General features: G+C 42.4%; 1 protein-coding gene across 1 annotated transcript in view; it reads left to right on the forward strand.

Annotated features, from left to right (window-relative positions):
• Window positions 1–21,318, forward strand: part of ESAM (endothelial cell adhesion molecule) — a 58,704-nt gene extending 37,386 nt beyond the window's left edge. The window contains exons 2-7 of the mRNA XM_088139103.1: window positions 8,032–8,186; window positions 13,388–13,601; window positions 14,489–14,644; window positions 15,134–15,256; window positions 16,122–16,260; window positions 16,800–21,318. Of these exons, the coding sequence (XP_087995229.1) occupies window positions 8,032–8,186; window positions 13,388–13,601; window positions 14,489–14,644; window positions 15,134–15,256; window positions 16,122–16,260; window positions 16,800–17,271 (1,259 nt within the window). The 3' untranslated portion in view covers window positions 17,272–21,318. The remainder of the gene's footprint in view (window positions 1–8,031; window positions 8,187–13,387; window positions 13,602–14,488; window positions 14,645–15,133; window positions 15,257–16,121; window positions 16,261–16,799) is intronic.
• The last annotated feature ends 850 nt before the right edge of the window (window positions 21,319–22,168 follow it).

Here is a 22,168-nt window from a genome sequence, read left to right on the forward strand (position 1 = left end):
CTACTATATATAAACAGAGAGCAAACCCCACTCCATTCTACCACTGAAGATGTTACCTAGCCAGGTAATAAAATGTTTGCAAGAAAACAACCAAGTTCAGAGAACCCCAAGGACTCCACAGTCTCGGAACTATCATGCAATTTTGTTTTGTGTTTCTATAGGAACTATTGTGATTATGTGCCAAGATTGGTTTTAATTTTCTTTGGTTTGGGGCATTCCTCACTGCTGGCCAAGGTCACTGGACTTTTCAAAATCATCCAACAGTTGTGTAAGCTCTTATCTGCAATCCAGTTATTCTTGAAGAATTTAGCCTCCTGTCCAGCCATTGTGTTCTGTAGAGTTGGAAAAAGTATGCCTAAATCTCACTTAATTGGGATCATCAGGACCAGTCCTTGATCTCAGAATTTCTCTGGCTCTTCCCTGTCTTCAGCAGAATAATGACTATATCCCAGTGCTGTGGGATCCAACATTTAATGGGGTGGGTGGTTCTTGCAGTTACTTTGGTAATGGGGCGACCCAGAAAAGCTTTTGAGTATCTTCTTCTTTCCCACTCTATTTCATCTCCTCAGTGTTCTCTTGATGTAAAAGAGTGAATCTGGATCTTCTCTCTCTGAAGCACAAAAGTTGCACTCTGCTATTCAGTGATGGTCCGTGCATCTGAAAAGCCCTGGATTGCTGGCTGATTGGAAAGTAATATGTATAATGCTGTTTTTAAAGCTTCTTGCACACAGTTGCATGGTCACAAAGCCAAACCTGGGAAAGAAGGATGTGAAAAATTGTAACTTCAGCAACTGTGTCATTCTAATGAGCTGACCCATTGCCTTCAGATAAGAAGGAACATGAAATCTGAAAGCCTTCTGATGTTCCAGAGCTGATCTAAAGGCAAAGAAAAATCACAAACTCTCAGTAGCTTGAGAGAAGTGGAAGACAAAGCACAGATTAGTCCTAGTTCTGCTATGGCACACCCAAAATGCATCTGAACTACCTTTTTCATTATTCTGGGATCATCTGCCAAAAGGAAATAACTTCTTAAGGTAGTTCGAGAGTAGTCAAATGTCCTGTGGCTGTACTATGTTAAGCAAGGTTTCCACCAGCCCCCCAAACCCATTTCCTGTCTAACAATGTCCTTTCCAAACAGTTTCTTTCCCAGGAAAACAACAGCTAATAACAGGCAGCCCGATTTCCCATTATTGGAACTATTCATTCATGTGGATACATGAAGGCAAGGAACCCTGCATGGATGGTAGTCTTCACCATGAGGGATGTTCATGTTAGATGCATAAAATCCTTGCAGGTTTCCTCAGATGCCCTTGAGGACCCTTCCACAGAAAACGAGTTTGTGGAAGGTCATCGCTGCCCTATATCCACTTCTTAGCATCATCCTTCATGTGGCCCTGTTGTGCTGCTGCCCCACTGATTTTGAGACTGCTTGTGTTAGATGTTCTACCAGGATATTATCTCCTCTGTAAGACTAAGCACATGTCTTATTAAAAGCTAAACATGTCAGCTAACTGAAGATCTTTCAGTAAAGCTCAAACTCATGCAGATAGAAGTAAGCACCAGGGAGGTCAGTGCAGTGGGTGGCAATCATACTAGATAAACATATTTGTGAAATGTTATTAATGAGCCTGGCTTGTTGATTTTGAATGCCTGTGCTTTTTCGTGGATTTTTAAACCAGATCGTTCCTTTCTTTGAAGATAAATAATAGGAAAAAATGCGACTTCTCTTTCTCTCCCTGTGCTCTATTGAACATTTAGTTCTGTTTATCAATACATCTTTCTGTACCCAGGACGTGTGGATAAATAGATTCTCTTTGGAGGCAAAGTGATTTTTTGATCACTTTGAAATGAGGATTAGCTTGAACCGCTATCTACTGTAGGCATAATTCTTTGCTGGTGGTGGAACTGGAGAACACAGGAAGAATCCTGCTAGATCAGAGAGAAGGTTTATCACACCCCATTTTTTCTTTCCAACTATGGTCAGCCAAGTGCTCCTGGGATGATTCCAGGTAGGGTATGACATCAGTATGACCATGGGTGGCACATGTCTCTTCTTTTGCTTCCCGTTGCATCTTGCCCTTAAAAAAGAAAACTCCAGGACCTAATCTCAATGGAAAGATAGACATATGTTAGGAGGAAAAGTGGAGGCCATGATTTTGAGAGTGGCAACTCTCTTCCTTGCTGCTTTCAGGCATGATTTGTTGGTCTCTCTTCAGAAGAACATTCTCCCTTTCTGCTGATCCTCCTTCTGCATTGCCACTGAATACTCTAGGTAGCTCCAGGTAACTCTTACTCTGCTGACCTCAAAGGACTGTCCTCCTCAGGTGTCCATCCTTGGAGCTCCTCCACCTGGGCATTCCATATTCTGACCTATTAATATTCCCTGAGACTTGCCTTCTGGCTCATGTCATCAGATTTGCTAGTAGCAATGCCTGCATTTTGTTGTTTGCCAGGAACATCACACTGACAGGTGGCCTTTATGCTAAGGGCTATCTCCAAGGAAACAAGAAGCACATTTTTATTTTTGCCAGAATTGCTAAAATAGGATTTTAAAATTCAGGAGGGAGGGAGGGAGGAAGGAAGCTACCTTCCCACCTATCTACTTGGATATTGCCTGGAAAAATCTATGGAAATAACAGCATCTGTTTCAGAGAGAACTAGATAAGAAGAATAGTAGATTGTTGTCTCTACTCGTGTTTGCTCTTGTCCCAAAGAGTAACCCAGTTTTCCCCACCTTTACCTTCCAAGCAGGATGGACCCCAATTCTTGTCATTTCCTGACAGTATACCCAATAGTTTTCCCTTTCATTCCAGTGAAGAAATCAGTAATGCTGAGGGTTATTTTTTGCTGTCATTAACAGGAGAAATGTTGTGACATTTAGTTTCTTTTATTGAGAGGAAAGGGAAAAGTAGGGTGTTTTTGTTCATTTGTTTATTAGACATATATTCCATCTTTCCTCCAGGAGCTCAAAGCCCTCTCTCCTCCTATGTTTCCCCACAACAATAGTCCTGTGGGCTTCAAGAGACTGACTGACCCAAAGTCACCCAGGCAGTTTTCACAGATGACAGTGAACTTGAATCTGAATCTCCCAGGCCCTAGTTCAGCACTTCAACCACTATTTCATACTGGCTCTTAGTGTGAAGAGTCCCCTTTCTTCCCAGACAAGGTGGTGTCCTGCAGCTCCCCACCCCTCATTGACTAATGGCAGAATGTCTTGGACCATAAATGAAGTGCAGAGGGCTTTGAAGACTTCACACAGCCTGTAAACTTCAGGCTGCTGGCTCCTGATTTTTCTAATGAGAAGGCAAGCACTTGCTCTCCAACTCCCATAACTCCAACCCATTAGTTGGTGTAGTGAAGATTCTGTTTGCTTGCCCCTGAATTTGACACCTTGGTCCTCCTAAAAATATTCTTTGGACCTCTGGCACTAACACACGCAGGATGTTAGGCCTGGAGAGGGTTGGTGGTCTCCATCTCTTGTAGAGGGGTCTGTGATTGCAACTGTAGAGAACCGATAGGAAAGAGTGAGGCCCTTGGGAAAAATCTTGGCACCTTATCGAGCAAGACAGAAAGGCAGCTTCCTGTTGTTATCCCAGGCGGTTTCCTAGGTTTTGTTTCCCCAAAGCTTTTGGTGGAAATGACTGAACCTGATGCTGAAGGGCAGTTCCTGTAAACGGGAGGTGCTCGGGGCTGGACTCCTTATCGTCAACGTCTTGCTTCCGGCTTCTTGAAGTCAGGCCTTGGAAGGCAGGAAGTCTCCTCCTCCTGATAGCAGGTGGTACATCCTTTAAGGAGCCCAAAGGGACAGAAAATACATCTTGGCTGTTAGTAACACAGAGTACTTTTGCTTTCTGATAAAGATTCGTGTGTTTATGTGTATCTACCTTTTTAAAGAAAAAAAAATCTTTAAATACTTTCCATCCTGTTTACAAAGAAATCCCATCCTGTTGGAGTGGAGATGCAAAGAGTAACTGATATAATGGGAAGGAATTCCAAGGAAGCTGGTGCATTAAAATCCATTCAGAAATCAGTTTCTAGTCACTAGCTTTTGAATGCAATGCTTCTCACTGAACAAACTACATTTCTGATGCTAATCAAGGTTGCTGTCCCATTATTTGGGGGGATTTAGGCGAGCAGCAAGTCGCAGGCAAAGTCTTAAGGATGTGTGATAATTCTCTGGACCTTGTGGGCAATTTTGTTTCCTCTTTGACATCTTGGGTATTATTGTGTCAGGAAAATGCAGAGCATTTTCAGAGCATCCAATTCCATCTGATTTTTTTTGCCCTGCAGCTGAGACATTCCACTTGCACCAGTCGGAATCAACCCCATCACATTCAGGAACCGTTAACTTTCCTCTGAAATGCTGGTTGGGGCTGAGATGCTTAATAATTAAAGAACTTCAGAGAAGGAGATCCAATTCTTTCCTAGCTGGAAGGAGAGTGAAGCTAATTTGTATCAAAATCCACCTTCCAATTTCCCCCAAATTTTCTTCTCTGACATTCATTCCCAGGGTCCTTTAGAATTTCTTTGGGTGTTTCTTTAAAGCTTATTTTACTGTACTGTATTTCTGAGAGTTGGTGCCACTGTTATTTTTCTATTATATACATAACTCCATCACTCCCAATCTGAAAAAGCCCCAGGGTGATGTTTGTTTAGGTTTGAATTTGAATGGAAAGGGAAATGTCAGAGAGGTTAGAATTATAGGATTGTAGAGTAGGAAAGGACCACAAGAGTCACCTAGTCCAACCTTCTGCAAAATTCAGGAAAACCAATTAAACCATCCTTGACCGATGGCTGTTAAACATCTTAAAAACTTTCAGAGATGAAGAACCCATAATCTCTGTAAGTTGGCCATTCCATTGATGTACAGATCTTGCCATCAGAATGTCTTTTTTATACAGTATATATTTAAATGAAATCTGGGTAGTTGCAATATATCCATTATTTTGGGTGCTAGTTTCTATGGCAATGTAAAATAGTTTCTGATCATCTTCTCTTTGGCATCCTTTTATGAACACTGGTGCATACCACCAGGGAGATTCAAGCCATCAAGGAACTGATCATACAATGGATGGGAAGATCCTGCCAGGCTTTATTAGGCCATCGTATAACTCAGGAGGCCAACCCTACATCCCACACCTAAGAATTTATTCCACTTCAGAAGTATGAAATCCTTGTGTGTGTCTGGGTGCATACTGTATGTTTTTACGGAACCAAAAGAAAGGGGAATCTAAAAACATCCCAGTGAAGACTAAGTAGTGGAAATTAGGGGATGGGTGTACAAAACAGAATCGTTCCAGAAAAGAGTCAGGCTGGCCTGAGTGTAACCCTAAAACCTTAAAAGAGACAATTTCAAGAAGCAGTATGTGTACATTGTGCTTATTTAAAACATTTTTCTTCATCCCAAAAAGCTTCCAGAGAAGCCAAAGAGGAGGAGAGCCCTTGCCAGCAGATTTACGGTCTAAAAGGCATGATATAAAAGGAAATATATGGAACGACCATGTAGAAGTAATTCAGGAAGCAAGGAGGCTGATGGCTCTGATCTTGCAGCAGACCCTCACTTCCCATTTCACCCCTTCCTGCTCTTGCTTGGTGGAATGATGTGCCTTGAACCCTCTCCTTGAAAAAGGGAGGAATCCCAGTTATTCATCCCTTCGGACCATCTCCACTGTCCTGGTGTCCCAAGGGACACATCCCTGAAACAAAATAGATCAGCAACACTTTTTTCTCAAGACTTGAGAAGCGGGGGAGGACATGTCCCACGTCAACTCAATTCACTGAAGAGGTCCACATTCTGAAAGCCCACAAGCAGTTCTAGTACGTACAGTCTTGGATTGTAACCTGTCCATTTTTTCCCGTTTCTACAGAATGTCCTGCCATTGGGTGGGTTGGGTATCAGGTGCCTTTGCTTTGGAAACTGGGAATCTAAAACGCTTTCACATTTGGAGTTTTCAGTGCTCTGAATTTAGAGAGAATTGCCCTCTTCTGGCATGTATTTTCTTTAAAAAAGAGAAAAGAAAAAAGCATGCTCCCAAAATAGAAATACTAATGAGAGAGGCTAGCAGCTTTTCCAAGTGTGATTAAGGTTTTTTTTATTTTTTTAAAAAAGCTAGTCTCTCATGGTGGGCATCTGAAGGTGGCAACATGGGTTAGTTGAGCATGTCGAGTGGTCTTTAACTCTTGCTTTTGAGAATGGTTTTCCACAAAACCTAGACAGTAAGTCAGAGATGTGCAGAATGATCCAACTTCAGTGTATTTCCATCAGAAAGAGGTAAAATTCCACTAGGAAAAAACATGCTGTTAATTTGCTAGCAATAATCAACGTCTCCATCTCTTCATAGGGAAAAATCTGGATGGGGGAGTTGATGGAAATGGTGATCTGAAGTTCAGAGGTCACTTCAGATAAATATGATGCTGCTAGTGCTGGAAACCTTAGCAACAAGATTGTTAGGTAAAACATATCAATGTTGTATGGTCCCTGGAGTGGAGACTGTGTTTTCTCATTAAATATCCTCAGGAAAGGTTCTTAAGATTCATCTGCCTCTCGCTGGCTTAATTTCACAGTTCAGACTCCATCATTCACCTTAACGTTGGGTGTCATTTGAACTTAATGGGAAGTATTCTGCAATGACCTCTCTAAGCTGTTGTGCTTTATGTATGGAACTGGTGAGATCCTGAGATGGTCAAATTGGAAATAGTGTTCAGGAAAGGGATATCATTCTTTAAAAACACCCATGCAAAAGAAAAATGAAAAGATCTGCTTTGTGGATTAGAAGAAAAAGCTCTAGTTCAGATTCCTCACTTTTATGTTAGCTTTCTCCTTATAGGAGGAGTTTTACCTTCAGGAATGTTTTGCATTAGATTTCCGCTGGCAAGGAGACTTTACCATTCAAGAACACTCTTTGTAAAGAAGTCATCTCAGTATCCCTCATCTGATGCTAGAGGAGATTCCATCAATTCTACCATCTTGGAACTGGAACATCTGAAAACTTCATCTGCTACATGTGGAAAGTCTGCTCTTGAGTGTCTTAGCAATGCTAGACAAAGCACTCAGACTGGATCCTTGGAGAATTCAGACATTTTTTGCTGGGATAATGGACTTGTCTTTATAATGACTTAAGTGTAATCCTAGGAACAATGAGACACCATGATATAATGTTGTACCCATGCGCAGCGGGTATTTTGGGAGGCTGAAAAGTTTGGCAGCTGTGACCAGCATACCCAGAAGGCAGCATCATGGAAAGATTATTTTGGGACAAGGCGGTATTCCTGTTTGTTACTTAAAGCACGTCTAAGGGATTATTTTTTTTAAGTGCAAGAGACCTCATATTTCAGATCCAAGCAATCAGGGACTGTATTCTTTCCTGCCATCCCTTTTCACAGATGCAAAGAATAGAGCATTGGAATATTCAGCACAGACTGATGTGCATTTCTTTTGAAACAAACCAGGGATGTCTGCAATGTAGGGTTTCAGAGGGTGCACCACATAAAAAACAGGTGGAGTTTCAAATGCACTGTCACAGCCACCACCTTGACTTTCTTTACCAACCTCTGTGGACAGCCCTGCAGCAAACAGCCGATGTTAATGTTCTGGCTGAATGAAATGAACAATACCTTTGACGTATTCGTTTTTTATGGTTGGCTTCTATTTTTTTTTATGTATACCTTTAATATATTGGGGGGGGGGACTTTTTTGTACCTCACCCCAAACCTGTTAGGATTGTTCCAGGCTATAAGTATTGTAAATAAATAAAGGAGAGTATTTCCTATTCCCAAACCAAAGTATTGCCTTCAAGGAAATAACCTAAATTCTCTACAATCTAAACAGCACCCCTGTCTGGGTTTCTCAAACAGCTTTGTCTTGTCTGAACACATTTATGTTACATGTAGTTTTCTTCTCAGTGAAAATTGCCCGTGGGGTACCACAGGATATATGTTTCTCTGGGATTATTCCAGTCAGTACTCATAAAATGTCCAGACTTCATATATCTTGGTGAACAGCCAACACTTCTATTTCTTTTGTCTTTGCAGGACTGTCTTCTGCCGTCTTGGAAGTGGAAGTCGCACACAGTTCAGTGACCGTGAGCCAAGGACAGTCGGCCATACTTCCTGTCTGGTATACATCCACCAGCATCAGTGCGCCCTTTGTCACCTGGCACCGGGAAAGACCTGGGGAGCGTTTTCAGGTATGGTTACATGTCACATTTTGCCAAGACTGGAAACATCTGAGGTCTGCTCCTGTTTCTAGCAACTGGCAACTGATAGGCTCCAAAAAAGAGTTGGAAGGTTGAGTGGAGTTTAGCAGCTCAGTCAACTGATTAGCGACCCAATCCTCCAGGTGAAATGATTTGAAGGCTCTGTCCGAGCATAACAGGCCTTTGTACATTTCTTGAAATGAGTCAGTTTGAGCTATGTGTAATAATCCACAATAAGCATTTCAGTGAGCCCCCTGCTTTCAACATGGGCTCCTTACCATGCCCTTAACGGCCATAGAAATGAATCCAGCGTGCCTATGATGAGGTCCTCCATGTGAGCTGAGATCTTGGGCTACAAAGACTGGCATTTTTTTTGAATCTGCTCCTCGTTGTCGTCTTCTGCTTTGGATTCTGTATGGAGAGCTTGGACTGGTCTACCACAGACACTTCCATTGTCAGGGAAAGTGAATAGTAAGATGTGTAAAACTAACCTTGAAGTGGACAATTGCAGGTCATGTTGCCGCAAAGAGCTCCCCAGACATGAGCTGAGATGGAGTCTAGGAGGGACAAAGGCAGAGAGTTTGGGTTTGCAAAGGAAAACTGAAGGTATCAACTCTCGATGGACATTTCTTGAACCCATGGCTACCGGATCTAGGTTCATACCAACTGTTCATCTGGAAATTAATGTCAGTTGAAAGGCCAGGACTACTTAGTGCACCACCAAACACAGCCATTTCCGTGCAACTTCTAATTCACTTTATAATTCACTTTATAATCCAACCCTGTTGGCCTTCTGGGAGGCCCTCCAAACTTGGTTTTGTCAACTCGCCTGGGAATCCTGTGATAGAGCGGGGCCTGCTAGATGGTTACGTGATGGTTAACGGGAATGCATTCTCTGTATGTTTTTTTTTTTTTAATCTGCCATTTTTAGAACGTATTTTTTTATTTACGTTGGTTGTGTTTTTAACTGTTTTTTAAAAAATCTATTTAAAGTCCCTATGTGAGATGGGCGGCTGTATACGTGTAATCAATCAATCAATCAATCAATCAATCAATCGCTGGTTCGCTTTGTCAAATGGTAATCTGAGTTTTACAGCCAAATGGAAAACATTCAATTCATGGCGATCCTGGGACTGCAAAGCTGAAGAAAAAGCCGCTTTGACCTCTGCTTATGGAGGAGAGTTACAGCTTTTGCCTCGCAGTGTGAATACCGTACCAGGAGGAAGCTGAGGGGTGGTAGAACCAGGTGGCAAGAATCACAATGGCCACTAGGTGGCAGCAGAGTCCGAGGGATTTCTGTATCTCCTTGCTGTTTTCTAGTAAGTCAGTGTTGTCCAAACTTGGCCACTTTAAGATGAGTGGACTTCAACTCCCAGAATTCCCCAGCCAGCATGGCTGGCTGGGGAATTCTGGGAGTTGAAGTCCACTCATCTTAAAGTGGCCAAGTTTGGACAACACTGTAGTAAGTCATCTGAACTTTTGCAACCCAGATCCAGTAGCCTGGCTTGTACCCCTGTATCAAAACCTCTTTTTTTTTTTCTTTTAAGATTTTTTTTTAAAACCATTTTTGTTATTTTTTATAAATAATTCAAGGCAGCGGACAAACCTAGTCCTCCTTCCTCCTATGTTCCCCACAACAACAGCCCTGTGAGGTGGGTTGGGTTGAGAGAGAGTAACCGGCCCAACGTCACCCAGCCGGCTTTCATGCCTAGGGCGGGACTCGAACTCACCGTCTGCTGCTTTCTAGCCTGGTGCCTTCACCCCTAGATCACACCCTTGTGAGTCAAACAGTGTCAGAACTGGATCACGTAACAAACTGCAGATGGAAACCTGTAAAATTGAAGGGAAACAACTTTGTAAAGACAAGCCATTCTTTACTGTAAAAATAGATGCAAGCAAATATCTCCCCGCTCAATCATTGATTGACACCCTGCCAGGATAAATAAACAGAATGATCAAAGATAAGTCAGTACAGCCCACATATAGAAAAATGTCAGTCGGCTTCAGACTTCCTCACATTTAGGTTGGGCTCACTGGAATCCTTGGACTTACTGACAACTTAAGTCAATCTAATGTTAAAGCTCTTTAATTTTTTAAATCCTATTTTTTATTTATTTATTTATTTATTTATTTATTTATTTATTTATTTGATTTATCTCTGCCCATCTGCCCCTAATGGGGGACTCTGGGCGGCTCACAAGATCCGTTAAATTTACGTTCAATCCGTATTTTGACTTTATTTTTATTTTTTCAGATGGGATGGATCCCCATTCTGTCAAGCTTCCGGAATCGGGATCTAACTCAATGAAAGAAGTCAACATAACAAAATCAAGAGGGTTAAAATATATTTGGGGGCGGGGGGAAGAACTAAGAAGCATGCTGGGGCATCATTTTATAATTTATATGTCTTCTCCTTAGAAGGGTATAGACTTAAGCAAGTGGGCACTTCAGAAATCAGCATTTTCTGTTTAGCGGGAAGGATGAATTAGGGACCAAAGCATCACCATGCATTTGAAGCTCACTTGTTCAACAGTGAAGCTATTCCCCTTCGAATCTGGGTGGGCTTTTTTGGTAAAGGACACGTAGCTCTCTTCAGTATCCCCACTGGTACATGCTAGGCTTGTGTGTGCAGCTTGAGTGTCTCTCAGAGCACTTTGGAGCCTGTAACACATTTGGACCCCAAAGACTGATGGAGGCAGAGAAAGCAGCCTCATACCCTGATCTTACAGCTGGCTGAGTGGACATAAAATTGAAACCTGCCGCCAACAGATCCAGAAATTAGGAGTCTCTATATGCAAGTGGGAGTTGCACAGTCGTTTTAAGAATATTTTTGGAATACAGAGGCAGTCGGGGGTATAGAAGTGATGACAGCCCTGGTTTGGCAAGGCTGGACGTTTTGCTCCCTTTGGTGGAGAGGTATATGAGGCTTTTTTCCAGGGGCAGAATGAATGCATTAAATTTGACGTAAGATTAAGGCATATATTTTACCCCAAAATATGAGGGGGGGGGGAATCACACAGACAAAATTCAGAATTTTTGCCATGAATTTTGGCTGCTCGAGCTAAGGGTGTTCTAGGGACCATAAAAAAAGAGGTTGGGAAGGCTACATATGCACACCATATGTGGTCCACCCTGATGCTATTGCACCCATGCGCATGTACGCGCACCTCTTGTGTCATGCCGAAATCTTGAACTGTTTGCTGCAGTTGCTATGCCTACGAGCGTCATCCACTTGATGTGCTAGACTTATCACTGCTTTGTGTGGGGAATGAGCCATGCAAGTGGAAGAGGTGCTAAATAGCACTGACACCTTTGCGTTTCCTTGAAAAAGATAGGAAGGCGGGAATGGCTGAGAGCCAGACTAAACAACCCAGCCTCTGCATTCAGCCTCTTCCAAGGTCCAGGAGCATGCTAGCGATTGCTTGGAATTTGAGACAGCATTCAAGTGCCCCAAAAGGAGGGCATAGCAAATGGACAATAAATGGGATGTTCCCTTTATATTACAGTTCTCCCATTTAGAAACATGAGCTCCTGATTAATTCCTTGATGGACTACTTCCACCTGCAATGTTTATGTAGAAGGGCACTTCAGTGGCATCCCTCAGCTCTGCATTCTCCTATACTGCAAGGCTAAACCATAATTTTTACCCCTGAAGATGACTAACAGTCTCTTTGGAGAACAGAAGTGTGTCAGTGGGGCTGATTCAGTCTATAAAACTGATTTTTTTTTCCACCTCCAAATTAACGTAATTTGGTATTTTAAGAATCTTTGATAATCTTTTGTTTTTCACCCCCCCCACACACACACCATTTCAGCTTTTGATTAGTGCCAGTTAGCTTTCTTTTGCAAAAGAGGCAACATTGCAGCCGATGCTCCAGATCCTGGGGATGAGAACTTCCATAATTTCATTAGCCGTGCTGTTCAAATCCTCTGTAGAATTCTGTTGCCTGTGTCTGGATTGAAGATTTTACAATAAGCAGGCATCAACCCATTGAGGTAGACAAGAGAAGAGAATCATACAGTAGACAATACCCTAATCAAGGAACTACCAGAGGGAAAAAACAAAACAAAACCCCCACCAACACTGGCAGGGCAAGCCACTGTATAGAAACAGAGAGTAAACCCCACTCCATTCTAGCACTGAAGATGTTACCTAGCTGGGTAATGAAACGTTTGCAAGAAAACAACCAAGCTCAGAAAACCCAAGGACTCCACAGAGGTAGACAACGTCAAGAAACAGGCATGGCGGGGATTCCAGGAATGCGCCTTATTATTATGGGGTAAAAGAACAGAATCTTGGAAGCCTGCCAGGGTTTCTCTTTACACCGTCTTATACCAAACAAAATCAAGAGGGGTTCTTTTGAGTTTCTTTCTTACACTTTACTCTTTCTCAGGACTTTGTGATCTGTTCTGAAAGCCCCTCCCTGCTTTTTTTAACTGTTTATTCCCAAGACCAGGTCTAGATTCCTTACCAGCGGGTTTAGGACCAGGCTGCAATCCTGTCATAGTTTTGCCTGGCTTCTCTGCAATCTTCCACCCCAGAAACAAATCCCTGATATTTTTGGTTTTCAGATGCTTCCTGAAGGATGGGATCATGTTGGTGATGAAGGGAAAATCATCTTTTGTTACCATGGCAACGGAGCTATGCTAGAGCGTTGAAGCCAACTTTTCCTGCACTTTAAAGTCCCAGTGCAACTCTAGTTCATCAAAATGCATGTCAAGACACAGATTCTGGAGTTTACCCATTTGAACCTTTTGGACTAGGTAGAGTTGGAGTGGAGCTTCCAGTCTGAAAGCAAATGTGGCTTTGTTTGTCCCCTGCAGAATTCTCTTGACATAGCCCAAATGAAGAGTCTTCTGACTGCTCTGTTGTTGCTACTATTGGATCCCTGGTTGGATCGGATTGATTGGTACAGGGGAAAGAAACAGCTTTATTAACTACTTTAAAATGATGCTCAAACCACAGTTGAAGAATCAACAGCAGGAAAGAGATGAAAAATGGGTCCCTCGGCCCCTTTCCAAAGCACCTCTGCTTCAAAAATGGTGTGAAAAAGGTTGATAGTCTATATACGTGTGCAATTTTATGCATCGCTCGGATGTTTGTTCAGACAAGGTTCATGTTGTGTACTATATTTCATAGGAGTGTGTTGCTGTTTTGGCAGAAGCCCTGAATCCTTTAATCTGTGTTCCAGATCCTGGCTTTTATGTATGGGACAACCAAAGTGGAAGACCCCGATCTCAAGCAACGCCTTGGATTTTTGTTCCCTATGCCTTTTCACAATGTCTCCATTGTCATTAATAACACCAAAGAAATGGATTCGGGCCAATACATGTGCACGGTGAACGTTCCGGATGACAGTACGGTGAATGGGAGAAACATTGGACTTGTTAACCTCACTGTTCTAGGTAAATGAAGCGTTGGTTTGCTGCTGCTCTGCAGAGGTTAGATCTGGACATGCGATCGTTGATCCCCTGGGCCACCTTATTTTCATATCCGCTTTCAGTGCATCATTCTGCACCATAAAAGCATACGCGGTTGAGCTGGGAGTCTAGCAATTCTTCCTTTAGTTCAACCTTGTAGTCTGCAGAGCTGCAAAGTAATTTGGAAGGAGCACCCAAGTTGCAGCTCTTGTGCAGTTTCGGAACAGTCCCATGGGATAGATCCAGAAGGAGCGATTCTGCTTGTATGTGTATCGTTGCCTTTCCCCAACGTCAGCACCGACGCTTTGTAAACCCTTTTCCTACTGATATTAATCCAAGTTCGAGAAGATACCTCTGTGGTTCAGCAATGGAGGCCCAAAGGTAGAATGGGATCATTTCTGGCCCCCAGTATTTTAAGAGCACATAAAAAGATCAAAATCAAAAAGTTGTTTCTTGCCACAGGCGGCATTAACAGCAGCAAGCTTAATACATCTGTTAATATTTCAGATCCCTCCAAGTTTGGGGTTCTGCAACAGACTAACAACATCTCTTCTCCTATGGAAGCTGATGGAATCACAGAACTGATTCTTTTGTGGGCTTTCAGTAGAAGCTGAATGTTTTTTTATAGCCAGCAGATGGCACGATGTACTACCTTTTAAAGCAGTGCTTCTCAACCTCAGCCACTTTAAGACGTGTGGACTTCAACTCCCAGAATTCCCTGACCAGCCATGGCTGGGGAAGCCTGGCTGGGGAATTCTGGGAGTTGAAGTCCACGCATCTTAAAGTCGCTGAGGTTGAGAAGCACTGCTTTAAAGTATTGAAACTGGTTTTGTATTTCCTTAATGAAAAAAAGAGACCTCATTGTTTTGCAGTTCCACCATCTCCACCAAAGTGTCAGATTCATGGCAGTGCCCAGGTTGGAAGCAATGCTACCATGTCCTGCAAATCTGCTTTTGGAAAACCTGTCCCAGTTTACCATTGGCAGCGGACTGAGCCCAGCTCCCAGTTTTTCTTTGCACCCGCACAAGGTAGGAATCTTCGCTCTGGGCATTGTAGTCCAGCACTGCTGGGTGGGTCAGATTGGACACGGCTGTGGTTTAGGGCATAGCCCTAAACAATCTGATTGAAGATGGGAGAAGGCCCCCATTTATCTTTTGGGTGATGTGCTAGGACTGCTTTTCAAAAAGTAGGTAAGATCAGGCAAGAACCAACTGATTCAGTTAAATTAATTTAATCCAAAGTTGCTGGTTGGATGACTCCTTGCATATTTCAAATTCTTCTTCTTCGTTCTCCTTCAGAATCACCATTTGGTGACAACTTTTGAATGAGCCCCAGGGAAGGAGGCAAGCTTTTCCTATTGGTGGCCGCTTGGATTCTGGTTTTACACCCTGGCTTAGTGCAATGGGCAAAGAGGGACTTTGGGTACTTAGCCAGGCCCCTGAGAGAAAGGTAATGGGGTCCTCTTGAAATGCAGTCCTGCTGGTTTGAAATTTGCTTGTCTTTTTTTTTTTTTCCAGACACAAAGAAGGGAATCCTGACTCTGACAAATCTTACTATCGAGATGTCCGGGGTGTATCTCTGCAACGCCTCCAGCATAGCTGGCCATTCCAACTGCATGCTTACTCTGGAAGTGCATCCACGTGAGTCTTTTCTTGGGAGCACAAAACTTCCTTCTACCCAGTTTCCAATTACCTGGGAACCCTTAATAGCAAGAGAAGGGCAACATAAATAAAATCCCACAATTGCAATCAGTTGTATCCTTAAGAACAATCTCCCATTTATATTTGAAAATAAACACCCTCCATATCAAATTTTAGGAAAATGTGGAGGGTTCACCTTGGCCTCTCCTTGCCAGCTGCTGTAGTGAAGGTGTCCATGTACTTAACAATATGTAGTAGTCACTGTCCCATCTGGATTAAAAGATGCTATTCATACCCCTGATAAAAATGTCCATCGTCCTAACAGTCTGTTCATGCATCAACAGGCAATGTGATGCAGCGATCGGAGCATCCTTCCTCATCCTCTCCAGAATTCCCCAGCAGAAATATGGGCTTTAACTCCCAGAATTCCCCAGCCAGCACTGCCATTGCTAAGAATTGGGGGTGTGGGTCTATACATCTAGAGAGCATCTAGGACAGGGAATACCAAAGAGAACCATCTCATTCATTCATGAAATTGTTTCAGCAGTCAATATCTCCCTGTCTAGTCTACTTCAGAGTTTTTTATGATAACCATGGGAAGAACAGCCATGTACAGACTTTTTGGAAATAAGACTGATATCCATGACATATACACATAAATATATGCTCGCATGGAGGTTGGATCCAGAATTAATCATGTTTGATATCAAGAAGTTAAAGGGATTTAATTAGGACTACCTTGACCCAAACATCTAGAGAGGCAGGAGGCTGGGGAAGGCTGAGGTGGGGAGAGTTGCCTGAAACCTTTTCCCATCGCCATTAAAAAAAACCCAAAACATCTTCCCTGCTATGGCTCCCTTTGCAGCATTCAATACAGCGGTGGTGGCTGGTGCAGTCGTGGGAACCCTCCTTGGACTTGGCCTGATCATCTTTTTTACACTTCAGATGTTTGTCTACCAAAAGAAAAAGAAAGAAGCCCAAGAGGAAATAGCCAATGAGATCAAGTAAGTAATACAGAACATCTGGCACTGCTGATGGCAGAGCTGGAAAATAGTGTCTGCCACAAGTTGTTGGAGTCCAAGTCCTATCAACCTGGATCTCTATGGCCAATGACCAGGAATGGCAGGAATTGTCACCTGCCAACATCTGGAGGAAGCTTCTAGGCTGGAGACCCCAAACATATTCAGATCATCTTCAATATTTACTTCTGACAAGTTTAAACAGGGAAGACTTTGTGATGGTAAGATCTGTACAACAGTGGAACAGTTTATGTATAGAGGTGGTGGGTTCTCTTTCTCTGGGGAGCCAACTCTCATGGATGATGTAATTGGTTTTGTAGTAAACATATAGGAGTACAAGTACTTGCAAGGCAAAATCTGTTCAGACACTCAGCTTGAGGGAAGCTGCAGTTTAAATACCTGTCCAGGTTTTGAAAGGACTTTAAAAAATAAAAATGATAGATCAACATGGAAACGAAATATTGGAAAATAGCTTCATTGATCCTTATTTTTCCTTCCACTAATCACCTCCTTCTCCACTGCAGGGAAGATGCTGTAGCCCCCAAGACGCTCACCTGGGTGAAAAATTCCAGCACTGACGGAGTCTCCAAAAATGGCACGTTGTCATCCATGAACACAACTCGGGATCAGAAACCATACCCAGTCCAGGCCCCCTCAGACACAGCCTCCATCACCACTGCAGCAGGAAGCATGGTGGGTTTTAAGCCCCCATTCGCCAACCCCAGAAATGGAACACTCACACCAACGCCCAGCCTTTCCAGCCAATCGCTCCCCCTCTACTTTCCACCCGTGGTCAATGGGGTCCAGTGCCATCATGCCAATGTGCCCATCCACAGGAATACCCTCCACCGGACAAACAGGGCTCAGCCACAGGCCCCGCAGCAGCAGGAGCCCCCTGTCCCCAATTCTCAGGGGTTAACTGCCTCCACTCTAAATCGCATGGGAGCAGTGCCTGTCATGGTGCCTGCTCAAAGCCAAGCCGGATCTTTGGTGTAAATGTTCCTAACTCCATAGCTCTCTATGTGGCAAACAGTTTGACTTGTCGCAAGCAATGCCGAGAGACATTGTTACATCGTGCTGCTTTGCCAGCCTGTCTGCAGAGGTCCAGGGTCTGTCTGTGGGGTGGTTTGTTCTTCAAGTGACCAATTGTCAAGACTTTGCCATAAGTGAGACTTACGGGAACTTCTGAAAAGGACTTTTTGGGTAACCGGAAGAGCTTCTGTTTATCTGTCAAATCTTATGCTTCTTGGTGCACCAGCCCTATTCCATCTCCTCTGGGGATCTACCTAACAGAGACTAGGTCTAACTGGATTTTTTAAAAATTGCTTGTTCTCTACCTTGATTCTTAATGTTGAAGAAGAAAGGCAGGCTGTGATTTACTGTCTTGGTTTAGAATAAAGCACCAGGAGATAGACCTGATGTCTGTAAGCAAAATGGGGCATTCTACCCCAACACTTTCCAAGAACTAGCCCAAACAAAGGGAGAGCCTCCAGGCACTTAGGAAAGTAAAGTAAAGATAATTGAAACCTACCTGGCTCCATATCAGCAATCTACACATTCTGGAAACCTGCACAAATCAAGAAAGTAGTAGAATCTCAGCTGATGTCGGGCTCAGCCCATGAACAACGATGAGACAGCCCAGTTGAGTAAAGGCCCTTTATTTGCTTACACCTTATAGACAGAATCTTGCCAGACTAAATCTATACTACTGCACTCCCCCTGCAGACTATGCTGCCTCTTGCCTCCTCCCCCCTCTGGGAATGCATCCCCTCCTTCCGGGTAGCCTTGATCTCTCACATCACTCCCTCTTTGTAAATACATTCCATCACAGTTGCAGTGTTGAAGAATGCAAGTTTCTCAACCAAAATGAGAAATCCCCACCCCACCCCGTTTGGACAGCATTTTCCAGCAATGGGTAGAGCTACAACCAAACTGGTGAAGCCACTTCATTTCTGTTCATTTCTGCCTCCTCCCTCCATCTCCCCAGAGGAGACTAAAGGACAGTTCAGTCTCACTGTTGCTTGGGCTGACAGCCTGCAGGCAGTTCTTGATGTGAGTTCAAAGGTTATACATAAACCCTTCAGCTGCATCTTTACCCAACTGATTTTAGACCCGTACAGTAGGTTAGAGGTGTGTAATCTTTCGAAGGCCAAGGCTTCCATTTATTTATTTTTTTACATGTATGAAGAAGCCACATCCCAAAAATTAGGTGGTGGTTAGAACACAGACATAATTGTTAAATACATTTCATTTAAGGTAAATGTCACTTAAATAGAATTAATGGAACAGTTAATGCAGCTATTCCAGATTTACTTAATAATCCTTAAAATGACAAGTTCAAATTTTGGCACTTCTGGAGGCCCATCCAAGACTTTGGAAATTTACCTGCACTTGTTGGGCTCTAAATTGTACACATGGATAGTATCAATGCCCAGTGGGATAAGTCTGGTACAAAATAAATGCAGCCCTAATCAAGAGTTTCTCTTCTATAATGGATACAAGCAGTAATATAATAATATCCTTTTTCCTGAAATGGTATCCTAGATTATTTAATTTGGCAGCCTTATTGACAAGATAGATTTAGCTCAGAATGGAACTATTTGTGGAGACAAGTGCCAAGAAGTTGTCAAGGCTGTAACATAAATGCAAAAAGAGATCTAAGTATTGGTGTTCACCTGAAGATGTTTGGAAATGTTAGGAATAAATTAAATGGAATATATGAAACAGACAATCATTTGGTGACTCCTCAAGTTTTAATTCTTGGTGGTTCTGAAACTGAAAAGTGGATGCCACCTATATGGGTTTAGCTTATGTAAACCTAAAGAGTAGTTTTGCAACAGAAATCCATTTTTATAGGACCAGAAAATGCTTTCCCAAGGCAACGTTTCCTATTCATCCAAGCTTATCATATACTGTCAGATGGAGCAGTATTTATTAAGTCTTTATTAAGCTGGTGACCCACTGATGTGTAGAGTTTCTGTGCCAGGACTATTTATCCCACCACTCTTGTGCTGAAAATTTGGTGCACTTCTTTTGTTTCCTAGCATTCTTACAAGCCTACTTTTTGAAGTACTGTTCCCATTTCAGTTAAGGTAGGTTATAGCCCATGGAAATACAGGTGTAGAATATGCTTTTCAGGAAGTGCTCGCAAACCCAAGGAAGGGTAGGAGACAGGTTCAGATGAATCCCTGGAGAACTCCAGGTAGCACCCTGAACAGCTCCAGGCTGGAACCTCTTAGGAAGAGGCTCAGATATCTTCTTCACCAGGCATGTGAGAGGTTATCTAAATAGGGTTACAGCTGTATTTAAAGGTAAAGCCACCTTTCCATTCAACTAGAATTCTGCTGATTTTGTGTAGTCATCCATGTAGCCTTATTGCCAGCAATACAGGTTTGGTTTGGTATTGCTTTCTTCTAGAAGGATGATGGTTCTTTGTTTTCCAATCTGCTGGTCTAGCCTACAGCTGTGGTTTTTCCTGCAAGTCTGCCTTGTATTCTCTGGAGGTCTCCCTTACCCAAACACAGTCAGCCAGTTGCTCTGAATGAATATGCTGTTCCCTCCTAGGTAAAACATCTTTTTTTGCTCCAAACCTGTTATATTTGTTTTTTCTTTCTTTATTTCTTTAAGAATGTTAGAATAAATGGCATCCCTTCTATTACTGTTGTGGTAGGACCTTCATACCTACAGTGCTGATTCTGGAAAATATGCTTTTGTTCTGATGTGCTCCCCCATCCCTTAGTTATCCACCCAGGAACTCCACCAAGACACTACATCAGTGTTTTTGAAATGTGACAACTTTATGATGCGTGGACTTCAACTCCTGGATTTCTCCAGCCAGCATAGGAATTCTGGGAGCTGAAGTCCACACATCTTAAAGTTGCCAAGTTTCAAAAACACTGCTCTACATGATCTTGCTTTAAGGGCAGATGCTGCCTCAGGTCTATCAGAATATTGCCTCTTCCATAACAGTAAGAGCTTGTCTTGTAATATTATAGATTAACTTTCTACCAGCTTCTGAAACAGACTGTTTAAGGGCACCTTTTGCATCTTAATATATATTGTGCAATTATGTTTATTCAATGGACAAATTCTTAGTTCTTTTTCTTTTTGATAAATGTAGATGGAGTAAATAATTTATACTTATAGATATTAACAGGTCTGTGAATCTGGACTGGAGTCCTCTAACCATTTTCATGCTAGCTATTTTTATTTTTGAAAGTCAATAAGATCCTTCTGTTGTGTGAGAAGGTAGGAATACACTGAAGTATTTTTATGTACAGTTTTGAAATGTATTATTTTTCATAAGCAATCATTAAAAGTATTTGTTTTTATATCAACTAAAACAAACTGGAGTAGAATAGTTTGCATCTGGGATGTGTGTATGTATGTGTGAAAATGGTAATGCACTGAAAGATCCTTACCCCGGCTTTCCTGTTTTCCCACCGAATTAAAGCTCCAAGTAGCTTATTCTTTTCTTTTTACAAGAAAAGTGATTAAATCACTTTACAAAGTGATTAAAATGTTTAAAAGTGACACAGAAAGGAAGAATAAAAGCAAATAGAAATACAAGATTAAAAGGAAAAAAAACTCAGCAGCCCCAAACAAAAACCAATTAAAATAAACAAGAAAAAAAACTGCATTCTCAAAACAAGAATTGCTGTGGGTGAATTGCATGCATTGCAAAATGCAGTACAGCTCATTTAAGCACAGCCATTTTAGCCCTGATCCAACCCATGGTAAGCGGTAGGCTAAAGCTATTTGACAAAGGGGTCTGCCAATAAACTTATCTGTAAAAATTGTTTGCCTGGGTGGAGAGCAGCGGTGTTTGTTTCTTCCAGTAGCTGAGTTAAACATTTCCCAGAGTGATGTTTGTATTTCCTTTGTGGAAGGAAGCCATGCCATTTTCTCTACGCTTTCAGTATGTAGGCTTACACGTATGTATTTAAAGCCCAGCTATATCAGTGTGCGGCCATTCTGAAATCTATCGGTATACAGAGACTGAATACATTTATTTTCAGATCCATGGAAATGGGTGATAATAAACACAGCATAATTCGTTGGGGTTTTTTTACTGCACCATACAGGGGTTTGTATGCAGGCGTTAAAGCTTTTTCTTGTTCTGCTTTGCTTCAGGCTGTTTGCACTGCGAATACATGTGTCTTGATCAGAATGCTCACCGGCACTGCACATGTCTCTTACACCCACCTTTGTCCCTTGGATCTTTCTACTTAATGAGAAGTTAAAAAAGCAGAAGATGGTACACACAGAACCCACCCACCCACCCACCCAGTTGATTTCACAATTCAGTGAGGTAGGGTAGATTAGGATCTGGGTTAAGGTAAATGGGGATTTGAACCTGGGTCTCCTGAGTCCTGGTCGCATACTTGCTGTCATGTTATATGCATACATGTGCTGTTGCCTATTTCGAAAGAGCAATCATGGTTGAGGGGCCTCAACTGGTTCTGCTTCTCAGGTGAAGGAGCTGAGTCTTTCTTCCCAGATGACAAACCACATGAAAATTGCCTCCAGTGTATGTATTAATAACTGATGTTTCTATTCTTGTTTAACATCTTTTTTATCTGTGCTATTATCCTAATCCAGAGCAGAGCTGCTATCTTTTGCTTAAAGTTCACCAGCATGAGCACACACACACATAAAGCAGGCAGATAGGCAGATTGGCAGGTAGGTAGGTAGGTGGGTAGATAGATAGATAGACAGACAGACAGAGACAGACACTGATTCAGCTGCCGAAATCCATTGTCTCCCCCTAGCAGGCTGTCTAATCAATAACAGTGAAATTAGCTATCCAATCTAGAACTGACCAATCTTGACATAAGGTGAATGCAGAATGGTCCTTCCCAGGTAAGAGAATTTCACAGTCGGGATCTGCAAC

This window comes from Python bivittatus, unplaced genomic scaffold (assembly GCF_059951505.1).
Source record: "Python bivittatus isolate LINGU-HERP-01145 unplaced genomic scaffold, Pbiv_v1 ctg000320_np1212, whole genome shotgun sequence".
Taxonomy (NCBI): Eukaryota; Metazoa; Chordata; class Lepidosauria; order Squamata; family Pythonidae; genus Python; species Python bivittatus.